Source organism: Eumetopias jubatus, unplaced genomic scaffold (assembly GCF_037043125.1).
Source record: "Eumetopias jubatus isolate StellerSeaLion01/CBP00866 unplaced genomic scaffold, mEumJub1_p1.0 scaffold_1, whole genome shotgun sequence".
NCBI classification, from domain to species: domain Eukaryota; kingdom Metazoa; phylum Chordata; class Mammalia; order Carnivora; family Otariidae; genus Eumetopias; species Eumetopias jubatus.
In genome coordinates this window covers 216,112,717-216,136,804 of record NW_028274807.1, presented here as the reverse complement: position 1 = coordinate 216,136,804, position 24,088 = coordinate 216,112,717, and the positions used below count along the sequence as shown (strand labels likewise).

Here is a 24,088-nt window from a genome sequence, read left to right as displayed (position 1 = left end):
GCCCACCGTGACTAAGCCTGGGGGCCAGGGTCACCATCAAGCGCACCCTGGGTCCGGACGGCAGTTTGTGTCCATGCTTGCTCCAGGCCATGTGAGACGCATTCTCGTCTCCAGCCTTGGTTTTCCCATCTATAAATGGGGAGCATGAGAACTGCGTCCACCGCACTGAGGACCAGAGGCAGTGATCCTCAAAAAGCATACAGGAAGCACTAAATAAATGCTCTGTCCCTTCCCGGATCCTCTTCCCCAGCCCCAGGAGACAGTCAGTGGAGGGGGGGGGAACCTCAGTTCTGCTCTGAGACCCTAGGCTTCATTCTTCCCACCCAGGGAGCCCACGGGGGCACCTGTGACCCAGGATGGGCTCTCCACTGGCAGCCGGCCGTGTCACCCACTCCAGGTGTCTGGGCGGTGGAGGGGTGAGGGGCTCCTGGCAGCCTGGGTTCCCCCGGGGCCGGGCAGCCAGGTGTACGGGCCGTCTGTCTGTGCAGGGAAGGTGGCTGCACAGGGGTGAGGCCCAGACGCCAGCTGACGGCGTATTTATAGCGATGGCAGGCCTCCAGGCTCATGGTCAGCAGCAAAGAGACACCCAACAGGTGAGGGTTCTGCTCACAGAGCAGGCCGGGAGCCCAAGGGGGGCGCTGGCAGTGCTGGGGCGCGGTCTGTAGCCAGACAACCCAGGTTGAAATCTTATGCCTCCTGTGTTGCATGGCCCTTGGGTAAGTGACGTCACTGCCTGCGCCTCAGTTTCCTTCCCTCTCGAATGGGCATGATAAGAGCATCCTGTGCACACCTCACCAGGCCCTGTGGGGTTAAATTAGGGAATGCATGCAGAGTGCTAGAACATGGGGGTACACAGTAAGCACTCGAAAGTGATATGTTGCCTTAGGAAGGGACCCTGACACCTGCCACGACGTGGGCGGGCCCCGAGGACACCGGGCTCAGTGAGAGGAGCCAGACCCAGAAGGACACATCCCGCAGGAGGACCCCACTCCCAGGAGGTCCCCAGAGGAGTCCCGTCCACAGAGACAGAGAGGAGACGGTGGGAGCCGGGGCTGGGGCAGGGGGTGGGGAATCCGCACTTCGTGGGGACAGAGTCTCCCTGTGGGGAGATGGAAAGTTCTGGAGACGGAGGGTGGGGGTGGCTGCAGGACAGGGTGAGTGTGCTTCACGCCGCTGAGCTGTGTGCTTAGAGACGGTTATGATGGTGAATTTTATGCTGTGTATTTTACCCTCACGGAAGCAATTACTTGTTGCCGTTAATGATAACTAGTAACGTATTCTATATGTATCGTGTCACGATAAATAATTCATAAAAATATCAGCTATGGTGATATAATAACAGTGATTATTACCCTCAACGTGCTTGCGGTTCCCGTCCCAGCTCTGCCCTCTGGCCCGCTGGGCAGCCTTGGGCAAGTTAGTGCCCATCTTTCTACTTCTGTTTCTTCTGCAAAATGAGCGTAGGGAGTGTCTGGTGATGGAAACGGAAACGGCATCTTTGAGAAAGCAACCTTTTAGCACGTGCTGAGCGCTCAGAAGGGGGGAGCGCGTTTGTGAGTAAGTGCTCCCCTGGAGGCGGTGTTGCACCCCTGTAGCCCAGGCAGGGGTGAGGAGGCTCCAGAGGCCGCCCTGCGGAGTGCCCTGGTCCACACGTCCACCCGGCGGGGCAGGGCCCGGCTCCCCGAGGAGCCAGCATGTTGCACCTGTGGTGGCCATCCCCGGCATGGCGGGGCTGCACTTGCCACCTTGGCCCTCTGCCCAGTGAGCCCAGGGGAGGCTGAGGGCAGCTAGGGACATCTCTGGCATCCCCCCCCCCCAGCCAGCTGCCAGGCCAGCCCCTCTTCCTCCAGCTGGGTGTGGGCAGGAAGTCACAGATGGTCAGAGTTGTGAAGGATGAGGGAGGGGGCATACGGGGACACTGCGTGTCTTGTCCAGATGGGGAAACCGAGGCCTGGGGGGGCATTGCCCCGGGCTGCCCTATAAGGGCCCTTCCTCTGGTCCATCCTGTCCCATCTTGTGCTCCAGGCTGACTTGGAGGGGTGTTGGGAGGCGGAAGTGGTGGGGGGAGGAACCTGGGGCTCAGGGAAAATGGCTTGCATGTGGGGAGGGGGGCTCTAGAATGCCAGAGCTGAGGTGGCTTCCAGACCCCCCAGGAGGCAAGTTCTGGAATTCCCAAGGCCTGAGTTCTAGAATCTTCAGAGCTGGGATCTTCACCATCCAGGCAGTTCTACAATTCTCCTAGGTTGGGGGCACCTGGGGGGCTCAATGGGTTAAGCGTCCGACTCTTGATCTGCGCTCAGGTCTTGATCTCAGGGTCGTGAGTTCGAGCCCCTTATAGGGTTCCGCACTGAGTGTGGGGCCTGCTTAACAACAACAACAAAAATTCTCCTAAGCCAGCTTCAGAACAGCTCCATCCAGTAGACTACAGTGTGAGCCACATAAATAATTTCACTTTTTTTTCCCTGGTATCCACACTTAAAAGTATAAATGTACAGGGGAAATTAGTTTTAACTACATATTCTGTTTGACCTGGGACATCCAAAATGTTGTCATTTTGACACATGATCAGTATGAACAAGTTATTGAGATGTTTGACGTTATTTTATTTGTTCTCAGTCTTTGGCATTCAGTGTGTGTGTTGCACTCACACCCCGATTCTGACCAGCCACGTGTCAGGGCTCAGAGCCACACATGGATCGGGCGGCTCCGCTCCAGAGCATCTGAAGTCTAGACAATTTCAAGGCCGATCTCAAATCTGCTCCCAGTTGGATAGATGAGAATGTAAGGAGGGATTCTAGAATTCCCCAGCTGGTTTCTTGAAAATCCAAGGAGTAGGTTCTAGAAGGTCTAACCATGGGGCTTTTGATTATAAAAAGGCAGAGTCTCTTCTTGTCAGCACTGCTGACATCGGGGCCGGACCAGTCTCTGTGGGGGCATCCGGGGCACTGTGGGGGCCAAGCAGCATCCCTGCCCCCACCCCCGTGATACCAGGAGCCCCCTCCCAGTTGTGACAACCACAGATATCTCCAGACATCACCAGATGTCCCTCACCAGGATCACCCCAGTTGAGAACCGCTGTGCTAAGGGAAGCCTTAGAATTCTTTGAGGTTGGGCTGTTTAATGACCCAGGAAATTAGTTCTAGAGCCTTGTCAGCAAGCTGGTCCCTTGATCTAGAATTCCTGAGGTGGGTTCCTAAGTGTCTAGAAGCAGAGTCCAGAATGTTTTATGTTGGGTTTTTGCTTACTAAGGGATGAGCTCCAAAATTCTGCGAGTTGGGTTCTAGAACACCCTGAAGCGGGTTCTAGCATTCTTCGAGGGGAGTTTTTTTCAACATCTGGAAACAGATCTCACATATACCCAAGCTGGGTTCTCAAGAGTATGAGGATTCCCAAACTGTGAAACCTGTCAGCACTTCTCCAGTCAAGTATTGATTTCATCAAATACTCAAGAAACCCGTTAAGTATATTCTTGAGCACTGGGGGCAGCTTCCAGAATTCCTCACATTGGGCATTTGCACACCCAAGGACAGGCTCTGGAATGTTCTTGAGCTGGGTTCTAGAACTCCCATGGATAGGTTCTAGAATTATCTGTGTCAGAGATCCGGAAAGCTCAGGTCAGTCGAGGAAGTCTGTCCTAAGACCAGGTGACTGAGCAGAATATTTCAGAAAAGATGCTTATGGAGGGGAAGGAGGCAGGTTTTAGTTTCTTTGAGGTTCCCTCCAGACTGGCGGAGGTAGGGGCTGCCTTCTTGGGGGCAGCCGACTGGATGGGGGCCCCAGTTGGGGGCGAGATGTTTGGGAGCATTTTGTGGGGGTATGTGACTTTGAAGAACCTAAAACCAGGTAGTCCCAGGAATAAGAATCGAGATTTCATTTGATCCCCAGTAGATGTCTGTTGCTTTTTGGATCTGGGGACATGGAACCCTGGGTGTGTTTCCGGAGGCTGTCATGGGGCCAGGGGACACCGGGGCAGCTCCTGCCCACAGCTGGAAGGGTGCTCAGTGGGTCCTCAGTTGAAGACAGTGGCTGTCCTTTGAGACTGTGACACCTGATGGGAGGCAGAGTTACATGCGAGTGTGTTGGCGCATTGGGGCACTTGTGGGCCTCCCAAGGGCTCACGAACTTACACTCAATCAGCAGATGTTCGGTTTTGTTGGCACTGTTGCATTTTATCCTAATCCCACATTTAACAGTTGGGGAAATTGAGGCCCAGAGGTAAAACCACTGGCCTGAGGTCACATAGCTAAGAGGCAGAGGTCTGGTAGATCTGAGGGCCCACAATGGTCCCCTGGGAAGGGGCTGTTTGAGGTGTGACAGGGACCTCCCCAGAATGTCCCAGGATCCCCTCGTTGGGCTTACAGGACTTTGGTGCTAGTGAGTGGGCACCAGGTTCAGTGGGCTCAAGGAGCACCTTTGGGGGCTGCACCCTAGCTAGGGGTTGGGCTGGCCTCAAACTCTCAATTCAGGGGAACCAGGGAGGCAGGTGGTGCAGCCAAGAGGCCAGGTGTCTCTCTCTGGGTCTCTGTCTCTCCATCTCCGTTTCTCTGTCTCTCTCCTAGTGCCTGTCTCTGTCTCTGTCTCTGTCTCTCTGTCTCTGTCTCTGCTCGCCCCGAGTTTGTCCCTGCCTTTGCCAGTCTCCTCCCTGCCTCCCACCCAGGCCAGCCTGTGGGCTGCCCGGAGGTGGCAGCAGGAGCTGAATGGGCCCCTTGTTCCTGACCACACCCGCCCCTTGGGGTAACCCCGGGACAAGCCCTGGCAGCCGGCTGCCTTAAAGGGCCAGTGCCCAGAGAGAAGGGGAAGGAGAGGGGCCGCCTCCACTCCCGAGCCACACCCCTCCCAAAGATGGCAGAACTGATACCTGTGTATGTTGGGGGGGGTGCCATACCCAGACACCCCCGGGCTCCCGTAGTCAGACCGGGGGGGACCGGGGGCTGGGGGGGCCTGCCTGGGGACAGAGACAGTGCATGCATGGTAGGGCTTGGGTTTGACCTCGGACAAATCCCAGCTCTCAGTGTCTCAGTTAGTTTCCCCATCTGTCTCTGGGGCTCCTCGCGTCCGCCTGGGGCTTGTCGGGCAGACAGAACAGTTACCTGGGCCAGAATGTGGTATACAGTCGGCACTCTTCCCGAGCTGGTGGGGCCGTCCTACAGCACCTGAGCCCCGGGCATTCCCCTCTCTCAGGGCCTGTGGCTTCAGGGTAGAGCAGGGCAGTGGCCGTGGGTACTGCCAAGAGGCAAGCCGGTTAATAGAATTAAAAGGCTTTTAGAGCTTGCCCAGTGCTGAGTTGGGCCCAGGGCTGCATTTATGGAGTACCAGCTGCACACCAGGCCCTGCTGAGAAAGGCCCCACCTGCAGCTCCGTTTTGCGGAGGAATTCGGAAGCTGAGGCCACACCATCCACATTTCACCGCAGGCCCGCCACGCCACCTCCGTCCTCCGCTCGGGGCTGGGAAGCGTTGGGCTGCTCACTGGCCCTCTCTGGGGCTCAGTCTCACCTTCAGAGCAATGGGAGCGGCCCTATGCCCACTTGCAGACTGGAAGCCTTTCGCTTGCCCACACAGAGGACACCGCGTCTGTGAGTCTGGGGCATCCCCAGGGGCCCTTGAACGGGGCTGCACTCGGTGGCCACTCTGGGTGGCCTCGGCGCTCCCGCACCCCAGGCCCGGCCCCACAGACGGCCCGGGACAGGTTGCTGCCGGATGGACAAGCCTGTTCCCTGCTTCCTTATGTAACCAGGTTATGCAAGGGCAGCTTACATAAGGGGAGGCCGGGCCAGCGCCCAGCTGGGGAGGGGGAAGCTCTTAAAGGGGCCAGTGTCCCCTGAGTCTCCCCTTCGGGGCTCCCCCGCACTAACCCACACGGGGGAGCTTTATCAACCGGCCAATTCCGGGCTCGTCACTGCCACCTTACCATCATTATTATTACTGCTGTTGATGTTGTTTACGCTCGACTCTCTTTCTTCCCAGCCGCAGCGGGTCAGCCGCTGGGGCACAAAGCCCTGGCTCGGCCTGCTCTGCCCCTGACGCTCGCTTAGCTCCTTCTCTCCCCGGGCCTCAGTTTCCCCACCTGTGAAATACGCTTGCCTCGTGGGGTTGCCGAGGGAGAAATGAGTTAAGACCTGAGAGAGGTCTAGGGCAGCATGGAGCACATACAAGCTCAGCGCTCAGCCAATAGAACCACTTTGTAGTCAGGAAGTATGATTCAGGGCTCGGTGTGGGCCAAGCACGGCTCTGGGTCCTGGGGGCACTGCAGGGAATGAGACAGAACTACAGCCCTTGTGGGGCTCACAGTCGCTGGGGGAGACAGACAAAGGGCAAGAATGAAATGTTGGTTTGGTGATGAGGACTATCAAAAAAATAAAGGCAAAAGAATAGAGATAGGGGACTATTTGCCGGGAGGGGGCCCTGTCTGAGCACCTGATATTTGAGCTGGGACCTGAGGGTTGAGGAGGAGCCAGCTGTGTGAACAAATGTATGGAGAGAATTGCAGGTGGGAGGAACAGCCTGTGCAAAGGTCCTGGGGTAGCATTGGGCCTGGCGGTTTTGAGAGCAGCGAGGAGGCCGGGGTGGCTGGAGCAGAGTGGGTGAAGGGGAGAGAAGGAGGAGGGGGTGGGGAGCGGACAGGGCAGGTGTGATGTGCAGGGCCTCGGGAGCTGCTGGGAAGACTTGGGCCTTTACCGCAAGGAGGTGGGAGTCCTGGAGGGCTCACAGGCACCCTCTGGCCACTGTGGGGAGCACGGGCGTTAGTGGGGAAGGGGGGTGGTGGGAGTTCAGGGACCCAGGCCACTGCATGGGTTCAGGAGAGGGATAAGAGAGGCAGAGGCAGGAGGCCTATTCCTAGTTGGTTCCCTTGGTTGTCAGCCTGGGCTCAGTGGGGCCGTGCAAGTTGGTCACCTGGATCGTATGCCCCTTCTGAGACTGGCACTGGCCCTCCTGCCCCCTGCCTGCAGCCGGGCACCTGCCTGGGCATATGCGGGGGACTGAGGGTTGAGGTGAGGGCAGGGTGCCCCCGACACGCCCAGGGCCTCTCCTGGCATCGGGCACTGCTGTCATGCAACCTGGGTATGATCCCGGGAGGTCCACAGGGCTCCAGGGGGGCCGGGAGGGCTGCTGCCAGGTGCCCAACCCCAGCACAGCAGCATTTTGCCCATTTTCATCCCCATTCTCACCACGGGAGCTCAGGCCACACCTGCCCTGTTCGGTGCCTCAGTTTTTTCATCTGTGAAATGGGAGTGATAATCTGTAACTGTCGAGTGGGTTCAGTGAGCACCTAGCATACAGTAGGCACCTTTGCAGTGATCAGCAGCAATAAGGCAGGAGGACCAGAAGGGAGAGAGCCTGCCAGCATGGGAGGTGTGCAAGTGGAAACCCATAATACTCCCTGAGATGGGCCACCGGGCGGTTAACTCACTTGCCCTCTCTGAGGCTCTGAGGCCCTGTTTTCTTCCAGCGAAATGGGACCACACACGCAGAACCCCCAGTGCATGGCCAGATTCCAGCACAAAAAGGTGTTGAGGCTGATGTTATGCTGCCCCAGCCCCCGTGTGACAGCTGGAGAAACTGAAACCCAGAGTGAACAGGGGGCTAGCCTGGAGTCACATAGCCGATCGGAGGCGGGGAGGGGAGGTCATCTCACCTTTCCCCGGGAAAAAGAAGACGCTTCTGGAACAGGTGGCCTGGCTCCAAGCCACTCACCGTGCCTCAGCTTCCAGATCTGTGAAATGGGCACACTCCTAGGCTCAGAAGAAATTACTGGGCTCCCAGGGAAGAGGCTGCAAGGGTTGATCTGGCCAACCTGAGGTTCTGGACACATTCTCCTGGGATGCTGGGGAGACTAATGGGGGATGCCAAAGCAACCCCCCCACACACACCCAGTTCCCCTTTGCTGCTAACTGAAGGGGTGAGAGCAGATTCCTGGCGGCTCCTGAATTAGCTCAGGTTTTCTAGCTGATGGAGGGGGAGCCATGTAACTAAGCCCCTGTGCCCCGGAACCTCAGCCCCTGCCTGGCCCTAGGGGGAGCTGACCTGGCCTCATCCACCCTGTGGAAAGACTGGAGCCAGACCGTCCCACCCACCTCAGACCTTGCCCATTGTGCCCCCGCCAGACCCAGACACGTTTAGGGAGGCAGCGGGTGGTGGGGCTAAGCCTCCCTGCTCAGGTTGGATGCTGGCCGTATACTTTCAGCTCAGCCCAGCTGCCTGACCTTCTCAGGCACCGTCAGCCCCTCTGTAAATCTGTATGTAGCTCCTGGCATTTAAGCACTCAACACATGGAAGTTGTGGTGATTATTTTCATACACTAGTCTCACTCCCCACAAGCCCCTTCTGTGCCTGGCAAACTCCTACTCGCACATCAAGGCCCCAGCTCCAGTATCCTCTTCTCCCCCCCCCAGGAAGCCTTCCTGGGCCCCCAGGACAGATTCCAGTTACTTCCTTGGGCTTCTCCAGCTGCAGGTCCCTCCCTCTGATACTCAGGACCAGGGACAGTTGGGGGACCTACTCAAGAGAGGATTTCTGCTGATCCCCAAAGGACCCAGGGGACTAGATGGGCAATGTTTAGGTGACCTTCCACACTCAGCCCTGGGCCTGCGGTCAGAAACCTCTTGTCTCACACTGATTGGGGTCTATATCACCCTCAATCCAGTCTTTCCCTCTGAATATCCCCCAGTTTCCCCAACATTCCTCCGATTCCTTTGACAAGCATTTATTCTGCACCTGCTGCATGCCAAGCCCCATCAGGATAATTCCAGTCATTGACACAACAAGTGTGTATTGGGTGTCTGCTGTGTACCAGCCCCTTCTGGAAGAATCATCACTTGTCTGCGAGCATCGATTGAGTGCCAACTACGTGTGAGCATTGAGTACCGACTGTGTACCAGGCTCCCGGAAGAGTGGTCTCAGGAAGGCCAGGGGAGTAGAAAAGTCTTCCCACTGACTCTCCCCTTTGGGCTTGGGCCCTCGAGTTTCCAACCTCCTCCAGCATTCGAGGCAGCGGGTTTAAAGTGTGGGCACTGGAACCAGGGTAACTGGGCTCCGATCTGCCTGTCCCCCTTACTGGTGGTGAGATTTGGGCCAAGCCTCTGCCCGTCTCTGGCCGTCAGTTTGCCCCTTTGTAAAAGGGAGTGCCCAACATCTGAGGTGTTTGCACCTCAACATTCACTTTGTACAGAAAAGGAAAGAGGCACGAAGAGGGCCTGCAACATTCGGGGCCTCCTGCCAACCCCCAGGCAAGGCTGGGATGGGACCCGTTCTGCCGACCCCACTCCAAGGCCAGGGTGCTTTCCCCGGAGGCCCAGAGAGCGGCAGCGCTGGCCTGTGGCCACACAGCCCCGGACAGAACTCTGCCCCACTCCGGAGACCTCCCTCGGTGCCCGCCTCCCTTGGCAAGGCTGCCGGCCTCCGGCCTCCTGACTCCCCTGGGGGCTGCCGAGTCGGTGGTGCGGCCCAAGAAACATGCGAAGCAGGGCTGAGCTGGGAGGGGCCGTGGCTCCTCGGACGCCCCCCTGCCTGGCCCGGCGCGCCCCCCCCACCCCACCCCGCACCCATTTTTGGGAAGAGGGTGTTCTCTGGCGTTCCCGTCCGGCTCCGTCCACCATGCGGCCACAGATGGTGCTGGGGCCGGCCCGTCCCCTCCCGGGCCCGCACATGTGTGCTCAGCCCGGGCACATGTGGCCCCCGAGCTCCCCGCCCAGCTCGCCCCCCCGGGTCGTCCCCCCCCCACCCCCGCACCCCGCGGCCGCTGAAGCGGGCCTGCCAGGGAGGCGGGAGGAGGCCCTGGCTTGGCTGCTGGAGAAGCCAAGAATTTGCTCCAAATGTAAACAGCAAGTTATTTTAAGTCTGCCCCCCTCCCCGGGTGGCGTTGACACATTTGACATTGGAGGGGACCGGGGGGGGGGGAGGCTGCGCGTGTGGGTATTTTTAACCTGTTTTTCACGGCCCCGGTGCCACCCGGAGCGCGGAGCGCCAGCGCCGGTGCGGGCCGCGGCCCCGTGTGCAGGGCCACCCGGCTGGCACGCGCGCCGCAGCCCTCGGAGGCCGCGAGGGGCCGGGCGGGGGGCGCTGGTGGCGGGGGGGGGGCCCTCGCGGCCTCCCCCAGCCGCCCCAGCCGCCCCAGCCGCCCCAGCCCCGTGCCAGCCCGCGCCTCCTGCGCGGACAAAATGGCCGCCGCGGCCGGCAGAAGCATCTGGAACCCGGGGGAGGGAGAGTGGAGAAAATGGCCGCCTGAGCAATGATGTCATAAGGTGGCGTGGCCGCCAGAAGCGTCCCGGGGTGGGACTAGTCCCGGCCTGCAGGTCTCCAGGGGGGCCCTCTGGCCTGCAGGGACCTCCCCGCCGGGTGCTCGGGCCAGGCGCCCCGAAACGGCCGGGCCAGAGCCCCCGTGGGGCGCCCTGGACTCCCCAAGAGCAGCCCAAGGCCTCGGGCTGGAGCAGCCGGTGGCGCGGGGGAGGCGGGCGGGGGGGCGGTGGAGGGCCGCCACCCTGACCCACTGGCCCGAGGTGGCCACGGACGCCCAGCGGGGCCGGAGCCAGGCCACGGAGCAGGCCAGGCGGCGGGGGAGCTGGGCTGGGTGGGGAAGAAAACAGAAACTTTTCTTTGAAAGTGACTCCGAAGCAGGTTGGCTCGGGCCCAGGCAGCCGGCGGCCGCGGAGAGGAAGAGGGAAAGTGTGGTCCAGACTCGAGGAACACGCGGGTCAGGAAGCACAGGGCGAGGGAGGCCCCGGGTGGAGACCGGCGTCCAGGAGGTCACCCGGCGGGGCCCTCTCTTGCCTCTCGGGTCCCCTGCTTCTTGTCGGCCTTTCCCAGACCATTCCCCGGGGGCCGATGAGCGCATGCCTTGGACGGCCAGCATTGCACTTTTTTTCCTTTGATTTGTCCAAGAGGCCCTTGGAGAGGGGGTTTGGGATCCTCTGTACGGAGATGTGGGGGCTCAGAGAGGGAAAGTACTTCTGTGGAGGTCACACAGCTGGTCGTTGTCCTCGCCGTCGTTCCTGGGTTTGGGGGTCTGTGTTCCGCGCCCCTGGGGGCGCTGCAGGGGGAGCCCGGATTTGTGGGGGAGTTCCTTGCAGCTCAGGGCGGTCTGCTGTTGCTGCCACACTCCCAGTGAAGGCCAAGGTCAGTTTAGCCTGAAGCCCTCCTTCTGTGATTCGAGCCCCGGCCCTCCTTGGAATGCCAGGGACAAAACCCTTGACCGTGAACCTCGTGGGGCAGGATTTCGGGTCCGTTTTGTTCGTTGCTGTGTCCCCAGGGCCTAGAACAGGGTCTGGTACACAGTAGGTGCTCAATGAGTGCGTTGAATAAAAGAATCACAGTTTCGTCTTCTGCTTGGATTTGCGCAGACGCTAGTATGCGATGGGGGTGGAGGCTCAGGGACATGAAGCTGGTTGTCACATAACTGGACATACATGGGAGTCTGTTGTCACACTTCTTGGGAGGGACACAGAGAAGTGGGTTCCCGAACTTCTCCAACGTCAAGCCCAGATCCCGTGCCCTGGGGCTGTGGACACATAAACCACATTTGAGCAGAGACCTGAGTAAAGTGAGGGCATGAGCCAGGCAGCCATTTACAGGAAAGGCATTCCAGGTAGCTGGTACAGCCTATGCAAAGGCCCTGGGGCAGCACTGGGCCTGGTGTGTCGGAGGACCAGTGGGGAGGTGTGTGTGTGTGTGTGTGTCTCTGCAGCAGAGTGAATAAGGGGAGAGAAGGAGGAGGGGAGGGCAGGGCGTCCAGTTTAGGCAGGGTCTTGGGGGCCATGGGGAGGACTTTGGAATTTCATATATTTATGGACCCAGACTCAGTCCGGTGTGATGGGGGTTAGGGCACAGGTTTGGCCAAGGGGCCAAGGGAGAGGGTGTTCTGGAGAAGGAGATCTTAGAACTGGGCCTGGGAAGGTGGCTGGAGCTTGCCTGAGGGGGTGGGGGGCAGGGCAGGCGCATGGCAGCAACGAGGAGGACAAAGGCCAGGGTCGTGTGTACGGCATGGCCTTCCAGGACAGAGAAAGTTGAACTTGAGCTGGCTAATGTTTAAAAATGGCTGGTGACACTCGGGAGCTGGGAATTCCAGGGCCTGGCTTTGGTTTCCTCTCTCGCCGGCTGGTGTTGGGAGGCAGACGTGGCAGCCCGGCAAAGCCAGCTACATTTGGACGCCCGCTAAGGTTGGAACGTAAATCCGGCTCACTCGCTCCCCGGGCATCCCATGCCGGCCCAGCAGACATGCTGCAGGGCCCGGGCAGGAACCCCAGGCTCTCCCGTGTCCTGCCAGGTTTTAAAGAAGTGTCACTATGATTTCATCAGGTCCTGTCCTTTCTGCATCCCAACGAGAAATTAACGATGACCCCTCTGTCCGTTCCCAGGCCATCACCCTGGGCCGGGCTGGTAAGTCCCTGGGACACCTGCCCGTGCCACCTCCCTGGTCTCCCAGCCCCCAAGATTCTAGAATTCACCCAGCAGCCAGAGACTTTTTTTTTTTTAACGCGTGTGTGTTTTCTTGTGGTTAAAAAAACATATAATGTAAGATGTACCATCTTTTTTTTAAAATGTTTTTAATTTTATTATGTTATGTTAGTCACCATCTTAACCATCTCTAAGCACACAGCTCAGCGGCATGAAGCACACTCACACGGTCCTGCAGCCACCCCCACCTTCCGTCTCCAGAACGTTCCATCTCCCCACACGGAGACTCTGTCCCCACGGAGCACGGACTCCCCACCCCCTGCCCCAGCCCCGGCTCCCACCCTCTCCTGTCTGTCTGTCTGTGTGGACGGGACTCCTCTGGGGACCTCCTGGGAGTGGGGTCCTGCGGGATGTGTCCTTCTGGGTCTGGCCTCTCTCACTGAGCCCGGTGTCCTCGGGGGTCCCTCCACGTCGTGGCAGGTGTCGGGGTCCCTTCCTTTCTAAGCCTGGATCTTGTTGCAGTGTGTGCACGGACCGCACCGTGTGTATCCTTCACACGCTGAGGGACACTGGGGTGGCGTCCGTCCGTGGTGGCCGTACCCACAGGGGTGCGAGTGTCTGTGGGGAGTCCGTGCTTTCACCTCTCTGGGGTAGATACGCAGGAGCGGGTCATGTGGGGACCCTGTGTTTAACTTTCCGGGGAAGCGGCCTCCTCGGCGGCCGCCCCGTCTCATGTTCCCCCCACCATGCGCCAGGCTTCCAGATTCTGTGCAGCCTCCTGGCCAGTGGTGCTGTTGAACCTACCAGAGCTGGAGTCATGTCACTGCGCATGGTGCTCGAGAATCATGCCTGAGCTTCTCACGGCAGCCACGTGGCCGGAGTGGCCCAGCTGTCTCCCCTTTGCTCACCAGGTTGGAGCCACATGGCCTATCTCCGGTCCTCAGACATCCTTTGTTTATTCCTGCCCCAGGGCCTTGGCACTTGCTGTGCCTCTGCCCAGCTCCTAGGACCCCGTTGCTAAGGCCCCCTCAGAGAGGCCCCGCCTGACGTCTGTGTCGAAAGTCTCCCCCAGAGCCGCTCTCTGTCCCCTCACCCAGCTTTCTGGCCTCGCTGGAACGTAGAACCGTGCAAAATTATCTCCGTCTTCTTCTGTGTGTTCACTTCCTGTCTATCTCCCCCTCCCTTGGCACTCTGCCATCCCCCCCAATGCCTGGCGAGTAGTAGGTGATCACTAAACATCTGTGAGGTCAACGTCTGGTGGTGCGTTGGTCTCCCAGTTAAGAGCGGCGGAAGTTTGAGCCACCAGGATGGAGGGAGTTGTCTGGTGCAAAGGGGTGGGTGCTCCCCGGCGGGAAGGGCGGGACCGGAGGCCCGGCGGCGCCTTTGTCATGGGCTGGGACAGACCAAATTTGGGCTCATGGCCATGGACAGGAAAGAACAGTTTGTACACTCCGTCAGTGGGATCCAGTTTACATTTCTATTGTCACCACGATCATGTGCTTGTTTGAGCAAAAGGCTACAGGAGGTGGTGACGTCCTGGCTACACATGAACACCCCACGGACCTGGAAAGTCAGGACAACTGGGTCCGGGCCGGCGCAGGGAGTCACTTGCCATACACCTGTAGTCAACAGCCAGAGTGTTGCTTCTACGCACATGTGTGTGGTTAACTATGCTTCGTTCAGGTGCTAAGGAGCCTTGTGTGCCTCAAAGAGAAGGAAGCCTTTGAGGAAGGTCCCAGGATGATGGGAGAGTGTTGGCCACGTAGATGCTGAAGGAACAAGAGTTCCAGGCAGCGGGTGCAGCCTGTGCAAAGGTCCTGAGGGCAGTGGCTGCCTGGTGTATTGGAAGAGCAGCCAGAGGCCCGTGTGGCTGGAGCAGAGTGGGCGACAGGGGCGAGAAGGAGGAGGGGAGGGCGGGGAGGGGACGGGGCAGGTCTTGCAGGGCCTGGGGGCCTGCGGGAAAGGGGAGCCCTGGAGGGCAGTTGGCAGAGGAAGGACTAAATTCATTGAAATTCTTCTTTTTTTTTTCTCTCTCTCTAATAAGTTCATTTAAATTCTGGGTTTGGAAAAACGCTGTCACCAAAATGGTATTTATCCCCTTATCTGCGATGGGCCCTTCCTCTCCCAGAGCGCCTCAGATTTCAACCTCACACCCGTAAAGGAAGGGTGTGAGACTACACTAGAGACTACACTAGAACAACACTAGAGAATGTTCGCTTTACAGATGGGGAAACCGAGGCTCGGAGCGGGGAGACTTGACCAGTGCGAAGTCACACACCGGGCTGTGCCAGGGCCGGGACTCAGGGCCAGGGTCCACGGCGCGATCAGACGGGCACGGGAGCTGCCGGCCCTCCCTCAAGCCCTCAGTGTGTTTTAAAGGCTCTGCAAAGCCCACAGCTGCTCCCAGATGCCGAGAGGCCCGCACTTTTTGACCGTGACGCCCGCGCTCGGGCAGGTCTGGAACCGCAAGCACAGGTCACGGGCGGCCACGTCCTGCTTCAGTTTTTACCCAGGAGGCACGTCTGTGTGTTCCTTGTGTGGAGAATACCTTCTGAGCAGCACCGAGTGCCAAGTGGGAATGCCTGGTCCGAGGTGGGCTGCAGGAACGGCATGTTCAGGGCGTGGGGGCGGGGCGGAGGAGTCCACCAGGTCCCGAGGAAACTCAAAAGCAAGCAAACAGCATTTTAAAGCTGGCAGTGGACGTGGTCTGAAATCCCACAAGATGTTCACTTATATATGTTTCTAAGAGAGGAGCAGATAAAACCGGTCAGCTTTCCTTGCTGTGTGGCCTTGGGTAACTTACTTACCCTCTCTGGGTAACTCCATCAAGGGCTGCTCCAGGGTGTCAGAGCAGATTGTCAGACGCATCGCCTGACATCTGGCGCGTGGGGTGCCGTCCGTGCAGGGCAGGTATCACTGGCCTGTACAGTAGGGTCGGGGGCTCTGCTGAGATGGGGTGTTTGTCGGCAGAGACGGAGCAGGGAGGCACAAAGGATTTCTGCTGCCCCTCACCATCCCCAGCACCACAGTTAATGGCACAAGGGGCCTTTGGCAGGGGCAGAGGAATAGGGGACCCCAGCCGGAGGGGCTTTAGCTGACTAGTCAGAGAACAGGGTCCAGACGCCGGACATCACCCCGAACTACCAAAAGAGGGATCCTGGACCCTGCTGGGCCTCACCTCTGTCAGCAGCACAGGAGTCGATGGGAAGCCTGATTCCAGGCCCATCGCCATTGGCTGAATATGCTGCTGCCTAGCTTGTGCCTCGGTTTCCCTATCTGGCAGATGGGGACGAGAATTGAATGTCCCTGCTGGGGGAGGTTTTTGGTTTGTTTGTTTTTTAAGTCGGGGTAAGCTTTTTAAGTAAGTTTTTAATTTTAATTCCAATCTAGTTAACATACTGTGTTGGATGAGTTTCAGGGGTACAATATATAGTGGTTCAGTGGTCCCAGACGTGACTCAGTGCTTGTCCTGATAAGTGTGCTCATTAATCCCCTTCACCTGTGCCCCCCACCCCCAGCCCCCTCCCCTCTGGTGACCACCTGTTCGTGCTCTATAGTCAAGAGTCTGTTTTCTGCCTTGTCTCTCCACACCGCACCCCCCCCGCTTGTTTATTTTATTCCTTCAATTCCACGAATAAGTGAGATCATATGATATTTGCCTTTCTCTGACTGACTTATTTCCCTCAGAGTGTTATACTCTCTAGCTCCATCCGTGTTGTCCTCCTGGGGGAGTTTTGAAGATTAAATAGGTCAGTGGAGGTGAAACTTGCGGACCAGTCTAGTCAAAGAAATGACTCACTAAGTATTAACTATTGGAATGGACCATTTCACGTGGAGGGGCCTTACCAACCCGCCCAGGAGCTCCAGCTTAAGCCCCGCACCCTCCAGGAGCTGCCACCCACGTCTCCCGGTGGTTTAGCCTCCCTTGCACTTGGCACAGCCTGAAGTTCTCCTCCTCATTTATTTGCTTACTTGGTCATCGCCTGTCGCTCCCCCATTAGAACGTGAGTGCCATGAAGGCAAGGCCTTTTGTCCATCTTGGTCACTGCTGGGTCCCCCAGCAGGTGCTCAGCAATCAGTTCCCTTCAAAAGGAAAGGAATAAGGGTAGTGCGGTTCGCATCCGATTTATGGATGAAGAAAAAGGATGCTCGGAGATGTCAAGAACTTGCCGGACGACATACAGCTGGAAGTCAGCCGACTTTCAGTAAAGGCCCAGATGGTCAATATTTAAGACCTGGCACGTCTCATACGGTTTCTGTCACATACTCTCCTTTCTCCTTTTACAGTCCTTTAAAAATTCACTAGGGTACAAAATGTACCCCCCCTTTTATTATTGCCTCACCAACAGATCCTTTATAGACATTTTTTTCTTTAATCCCTCTGCCCCGTGAAGTTTTAATATCACAGGTATATGTCTGTTTGTGTGCTGTATCTATATTGATGTTTTATACACGAAAGAGTAAAATCTTTAGATCCTCCATACCCTCCCCAAGAACCGGTTTCACCCCCACTGAAAGTGGGTGGGTCCAGACCAGGGTCTCCCCACTTGGCACTGCAGACGCTGGGCCGGGTCGCTCTCTGTGGGGGCGTCCTGGGCAGTGGGGGGGGGGCGCTGAACAGCACCCGTGACCCCACCCACTCAGTGCCAGGAGCACCCCCCGTCGTGACGACCTACAGACGTCCCCAGATACTGTCCTGAGGGGCAAGATCACCCCAGTGACGTTACTCTGTGCTAGGCACGCAACTTCTTTGACTTGACATCAGCTTTGGGATATAGACTTTCTGAGGTGGGCCTCAGTTTACCAAACTCATCAGTTGGGTTGGTTGAATCAGATGGTGCCATGAAGCTCTTCACGCAGTGAAACTTGGCAAATGAAAGCTGATGGCCTGGGGCATCGTGGGGCATCGTGGGGCATTGGACATTAGCCATCCTTTAGGCATTATCCACTCTGGGTACATCTGTTCAGACCAGAGGAAGGTGCATTTTAGGGCTGGCTGTCTAAGGAGTTGGGAGGAGGAGGGGATTACCTGTGCCCATGCACTCCCAAGTTTTCATAGAAACATCCACAGGCCCTCAGCCCAGTGGAACTTTCTATGCAGATGGTGATATTCGGCACCGTCCAATTCAGTCACCACCAGTCTTGTGGGCTCTTGAGGATTGAGAGATGACCAGTGCCACTGAAGTCCTGAGATTCTAACTTAATTTCAGTTTAGCGGATGTAAATTTCAAGTCACATGTGCCTAGTGGCTCCCATACTGGACAGCTCAAGAAGGCGGGAGTTTTCAGGAGCCAAGTGACAGGCAAATGGTCAGCAGATGGACGAGAAATATTCCAAAGCTGAGAGGTAATTAAAAATAAGATGGCATAATTAAAAGGAAGGACATCTCGACACCTGCCACAACGTGGAGGGACCCCGAGGACACTGCTCAGTGAGAGGAGCCAGACCCAGAAGGACACGTCCCGCAGGACCCCAGTCCCAGGAGGTCCCCAGAGGAGTCCCGTCCCCACAGGAGAGGGTGGGAGCCGGGGCTGGGGCAGGGGGTGGGGACAGAGTCTCTGTGTGGGGAGATGGAAAGTTCTGGAGACAGGGTGGGGGTGGTCTCAGGACCGGGTGAGTGTGCTTCATGCCGCTGAGCTGTGCACTTAGAAATGGTTAAATGGTAAAATTTATGCTATGTATATTTAAGCACAATTTAAAAACTAAATTTAAAAAAATTTAAGAGCATATAATTACAGCATCATTTTTTTTAGAAACTACACTTATTTAATTTAAAAAAGAAAAGCTTGGGGAGTATAGAAGAAGAAAAGGGGACTATATTTAAAAAAAGCTTCAGCCCAGTGAAGGGGGTCAGCAGAGAGCCACGGCTACCTTCGCACTCAGTGGTGAGAGACTGAGTGAGTTCCCCCCAAGATCAGAAGCAGGAAGGGACACTTGCTCTCAGCCCTTGTGTTCAGTATTGTGCTGGAGGTCCTCGCCAGAGCAATCAGGCAAGAAAAGGAAATCAGAGGCATGCAGATGAGAAAGAAGGAATAAAGCTGCCCCTATTTGCAAAGTACGTGATGGCCTGCTAAGAAAGTTCCAAGGAATCTATACAAACGTAAACATCTCCTAGAACTACTGAGTGAGTTCAGTGGGGTTGCAGAATACAAGACTGACACAAAAAACCCAGCCGCCGGCCGTTCTCCGTGCAAGCAACGGACAATTAGAGACCGAAGTTAAGAACACAATGTTGTTTTCAGCCGCTCCCCAAGCCTACCATTTTTTGAATGTTGGTACATGCCAACCCTTTCACACGTATTATTAGCTGCTTTGGTGCCCTATCAAAGCCGGGGGGTGGGTTTTTGCTATCTTCCCCGTTTTACTCTGAGGAAGCTGAGGCTCAGAGAGGTGGCATGGCCGCTGGCCAAGGTCACAGAGTGAATGAGCGAGGGGATAAGGGCCCCCAGCAGGAGCCAGGCTTAGCCCAGGGCCATCGCTCTCAGTGGGTGCAAAGTACCAGCGCCCGGGACGGAAACGAGGGAAATCGCACGGATAGTAATAAAGTGCCCCCCTCCGATTGGTGAAGTGCTGATGGTGAGCCCCCCACCCTGTGGGGCAGCGTGTCGCATCCGTTGTCACCTTTTCGGTTCAGAACTACCTCTGAGAGAGGTGCTGTCGTTGTGCCCACTTCCCGGATGAGGAGAGTGAGGCACAGGGAGAGGTGAGGCCCGCAGCCCTGTCGCCCTGATTCCCGAGCGCCAGCACGCCGGCGGTGCCCGGGGGACACGCCCCCTTCCTGGGGCAGCACCCGCGGGCCAGCTAGGCACTGCCTCCTGCTGAGTCCGTGTGGGCGCCGGTTCCACGAGAGGGTCCTGTGCCCGAGGCCTGCAGCCCAACGGCCAGCTGCCCGGGCTGGGCTCTTCCCAACGCAGGGGCCACCCGTGCCCAGCCGCGTGGTCATCCAAGCAGGAGTGGCCAGCGCCAAGGGGCCGCTGGCTGCCCAGCCCGGGAGCAGCCACAGGGCGTGGGGCCGAGCCGGGCACACTCCCCTCGGCTGCTGCCCAGCCGTGCCCAGCCCAGTCGGTCACGACTGGAGCTGCCCCCATCCACTCGTGCTGTGGGTGGGGAAACTGAGGCACGGGTCCTCGCTCTGGTGCTGTTTAGGGCATCCTCAATCTTGGCGGCCAGGAGGTGCTCAACACACAGTGTGTGCAAAGCCACAGGGCAAAGGGTGAGGGCTCGTGGCTGTTTTAGGAGGCATCAGCACATTACCTCCACAGCCTGCCGGGGTTGCTGAGGGCCCATCACCACCGAGGCTCCTGGAGCTGGGATGGGAACCCAGGCATCTGAGCCCAGAAGCCAGACGTGTCACGCACAGCCACGTGGTGGATGTCTGGGCGCTGGTGCAAACTAGCAGAAAATCACCCCCCTGAGGGAGGAGTGCAAGTGTGCCGTGGGGTGGGCCCTTCTTCATTGTTTCAGCCTCCGCTTTCCTTGTCTATAAGATGGATCCAATGACGATGCCAGATGTGTGGCTCTCTTAAGGATTTTAGGGAACGTCTCAAATGGGAACAATGAAGCGCCACATTGACGGTCATCTTCGGGATTTAAGCATACATAACACCAACGATGATGATAACGTGAAGGACATCCCCATGTGTCCAGTTCTTGGTATCATCTCTTTACCACCCCTTGGTGGTGCTTGCACCCATTTGAAGGAGCGAACTGAGGCTCAGAACAGTTCAGCAACATGCCTGATGTCACACAGCGATTATGTCTGGCTTTGGGATGTGGCAGGTGGAAGGGGCTGATTCTCTTCCTTTGGCCTTTGATGGTGATTCGCACCACCTTGGTCTTTGACCTGAGAGACAACTCAGGGCCAGGGGTTCCATCTGGCTGCGCTTGGCCATGGGCCCCCCCACCCGTGCATCGGACATGGAGGGGGTTGCGGGAGGGGGGTTGGCGCTACTCGCCATCCAGGACGCCAGAGCTGATAATGCTGAGCTCAGCGTCTGTCTGCTTCGCCCGTCTGCCAAGGAGCCTGATTATTTTTAGATAAGATGGAGAGGCGGGCGCCAGGGTGGGAGGGAGCCCCCAAGCCAGGCGGGTGGGTGGCAGTATAGAAGCTGCAGGGGGACGCCCCTCCGCCCCCTCCTGGGCGCCCTGCGTGACAACCCAAGACCAAGTGCTGGACCCCCAGGACTTTGAGGGCAGAGGCCGAGCGGAGGGGGCCTGAGGGCTCAAGGACTCGTCTCTTTGGCCCTCAGTTTCCCCATCTGTAAAATGGGCATAATGGTGGCTCCTGCCTCCCAGGGTTAAGGCAGGATGAATGAGTTACCCTCACGAGTTAGTAAGCAAGCTACCTTCATTTCATAGATGAGGAAACAGGCTCAGGGAGGGGAAGATCTCCAGCCTGCGACTGAGTCAGCCCCTGCACACAGGTTCTGCCACGTACGGGTCCTGCCAGATGCCCATGACCCTGTGGGGCAGCGGCCAAGGGAAGGGGCCAAGTGGAGACCCCGGGGCCTGGGCGCGTTGGGGGCTGCTTCTCCACGGCACTGCCCAGCCTGGCCCCAGCATGGGTGTCTCCTCTCCCCCTGGGGTGGGGTTCCCTGCAGTGTCACCACCCCCTCCTCCTTCCCTCTACAGATGCGGAGCAGAGCGGCAGTCCCCGGGCAGGGATGGGCTCCGACCAGGAGGACAGCAAGCCTATCACACTGGGTGAGTCTGGGGATGCTGAAGGAGGGGGGGACCCTGTGTGCTCTGCGTGGCCCTGTGTGGGCACCCCAGAGATTAGTGGATTCGTTCATCACAGCCATGCCATGAACAGGTGCTACTGTTATTCCATTGTGTAGATGAGAAAGCCGAGGCTCAGGGAGGTTAAGGGGCCTTCCCAGGGGCACCCAGGAAGCTGGGGTTGGAACCCACAACCCTCAGCTCCCAGCATCCGGGCCCTGAAGTGCTCACCCCACAGGAGGGGCCCCAGGGGTCCCTGCAATGCCATGGGACATTCAGTGGATGAGCAGGGCGAGTCACTTCTACGTTGGTGGGAAGTGAGAGAGTCGGCCTCAGGCAAGGCTGGGAGCAGAGCCCCGGAGAACAGAAAGAATTCAGAAGCTGCAGAGGCCCTGCTTCTGCCCTGGTCTGCCCCCATAATCACCCTCCTGGACCAGAGCAGTTGCCTCCACCCTGGTCCCCTGGCTTCTGCCCTCACCCTCCCCAGTCTGTCCTCCCTAAAGTAGCCAGAGAGTGCCTGTGAGCACCTGAGTCAGGTCCTGCCTTCCTCTGCTCAGAGCCCTCCAGGGTTCCCACCTCCCTTGGGGTAAAAGTCCTCCTCTGACCCCCAAGGCCCTTCAGGATCTGTCCCTGTGCCTTCCCTGCCCTCCCCTCCACCCTGTCTCTCCCTCACTCTCTGCTCCAGCCACATGGGTTCCTAGCTGTTCCTCTAACAGTCCAGGCCCAGTCCCTGGCTCAGGGCCTTTGCATGTGCTTTGCTCTCTAGTTGGACAGCTGACTGCTCTCTCTCTCTCTCTCTCTCTCTCTCTCTCTCTTTGGGTCTCCCAGGTCTCAGCTCACATGCTTCCCTCCCAGAGAGATCTTCTGATCTCAAGCAGCCTTAGCCACTCTCAATGGCCACCTTCTGTTTTATTTCCTTCTGAGGAAGTTAGTGATTGCATATGCATTTGCTTAGTTGCTTAGCGACTGCACATGTGTTTATCTCTCCGAATGCAACGTCACCTCCTTGAGGGCAGAGGCTTTTGTCTGTCCTGATCACCATTGTGTCCTCAGTGCCTAGAATAGGAGCTGGTCCATAATAAGTGTTCAATAAATATTTGCAGAAAGCAAAAAAGGAGAGAGGGAGAGATGAAGCAGAGAGAAAAAGAGAAACTAGAGAGATGGTGTAGCAGGGGTGAGGAGGGAGGAGAGATGAAAAGGAAGGAAGGAAGAATGGAAGAAAAAGCAAGTGGGTGAGGACCTCCCTATAGGAAGGACCAGCACAGGGAGGCCGGACGATTCCAGGAGGTTCACGGGCCCTTAGGCTGCTCACCACTGGCCGTCTGTGACCCTGAGTCCTCCTTGGCCTCCTGTGATCTCCAGGCGCCTGCCTCCAAGCCAGATGTTCAAGGCAGGCGGGGGCAGCGGTGCTTGGCCTGGTCCCGTGGGGAGCTCCAGCGTCTGGCGGGGGGGAAAGCGCTTCCTCCCACCCGCCAGGGAGTCCCCTGGAGATGGAGCTGGGCGAGTGCTGCACAAACAGGAAACCCCGGTGAGGGGGAAGGCGGAGGGGCGTGCTGACACCAGCTGGCCATCCGGGTGGCAGGAAATGGCCATGGCCACTTCCCCTGGACACTGGGGGGCCATCACCCTGTCCTCCCAGGGATGTTGTGGCCCAGAGCCCCCCAGCATGGGGCTGGGCATATAATAATTGCACAACAAATGGTGTTCACAAAGCTCATAACCAGGGAGGCTGGAGTTTCTGGACTGGCCGGGCCTTGGCTCTCCCACAGCTGGGGAAACCGGGCACCAAGGTCAGCTCCCTGTGGCCCATGCTGCCCCCTGGGGGCCTGGCGAAGAACTGCTCTCGCCACCCCAAAGAGCCTCGCGCTGCCCACCTGCTGGTCCTGACCCTGCTCTGACAGCCCTCCCTGGCTCCTTTCACTCCAGCCCTGTTGGCCTCCAACCCCAGGGCCTTTGCATGGGCCACCAGTGGGAATATCGTGGCCCTCGGGGAGGCAGCAAAACACCACGTTTAAGATCACCCCAGTCACAGCAACCAACACTTGCTGTCCTTGCCATTTCCCAAATTTTAATGCATCCACTCCTCTTATCCACCCCTACCTGAAGGTCTTGGTAAAATGTCACCCACAGCAAGGCCTTCCGAGGGTCCTTTGTGTGAAGTAGGTTACCTTTCCCGCAGGCTCCCCTAACCCTGCCTGCCTACCACTGCCTGACACGTTGGCGCATTTGACTTCATGATTTTAAATATTTTTTATTGTGGTTAAATTCACAGAACATCAAATGTACAGTTAGTGGCATTAAGTACATTCATACTGTTGTGCAACCACCACCTCTATCCAGTTCCAGAACATTCCCTCTCCCCCAAAGGAAACCCCGTCCCCACCAGCCGTCACCCCCATCCCTGCCCCCAGCCCCCGGCCCCCACGCGCCCCCTTCCCGTCCGCGGATGAGCCCGTTCCGGACGTGTCACCCACGTGGACTCACACCCCGTGTGGCCTTCTGTGTCTGGTTCCTTCTCTGAGTGTTGTGGGCTCGGGGCCCGTCCCCGGGGCCGCGCGTGTGGGCACCTGGCTCCTGCTCGTGGCCACGGGACGCCCCCGTGCGTGGATGGACCGTGTTTTGTGTATCCGTTCATCTGCTGATGGGTTGTTTCCAGTTGGGGCTGTTGTAAATCACGCCCCTATGTGCGTTCATGTACAGGGTTTTGTGTCTTATTGATGTCACGTGTCCACTGCCCACACTGGACAGTGAGTCCCAGGAGGGCAGCCGCTGTGTCTGCCTCATTCCCACAGTGTCTGCAGCGCCCAGCTCAGAACTGGACACTAGAGGCACTTGGTAAATGCTTGTTGAGTAAGTGAATCCTGCCCGTGTGGGCCTCTGGGGGCACAGGAGGCCAGCTCCCAGCTGTCTGAGGTCAGCCAGGGCTCCCGCCCTCTTGGAGCCAACCTGTTTCCAAATCCATAAAACGGGTCCCGGCCACCC

At 57.9% G+C, this 24,088-nt stretch overlaps 1 protein-coding gene across 3 annotated transcripts in view; it reads left to right on the top strand.

Moving 5' to 3' along the window:
* NFIC (nuclear factor I C) overlaps window positions 1-24,088 on the top strand; it is a 62,328-nt gene that overhangs the window by 14,898 nt on the left and 23,342 nt on the right. For all 3 annotated transcript variants that reach the window (XM_028126071.2, XM_028126070.2, XM_028126068.2), the window contains exon 3: window positions 21,020-21,091. In XM_028126071.2, coding sequence (XP_027981872.1) covers window positions 21,020-21,091 — 72 coding nt within the window. The remainder of the gene's footprint in view (window positions 1-21,019; window positions 21,092-24,088) is intronic.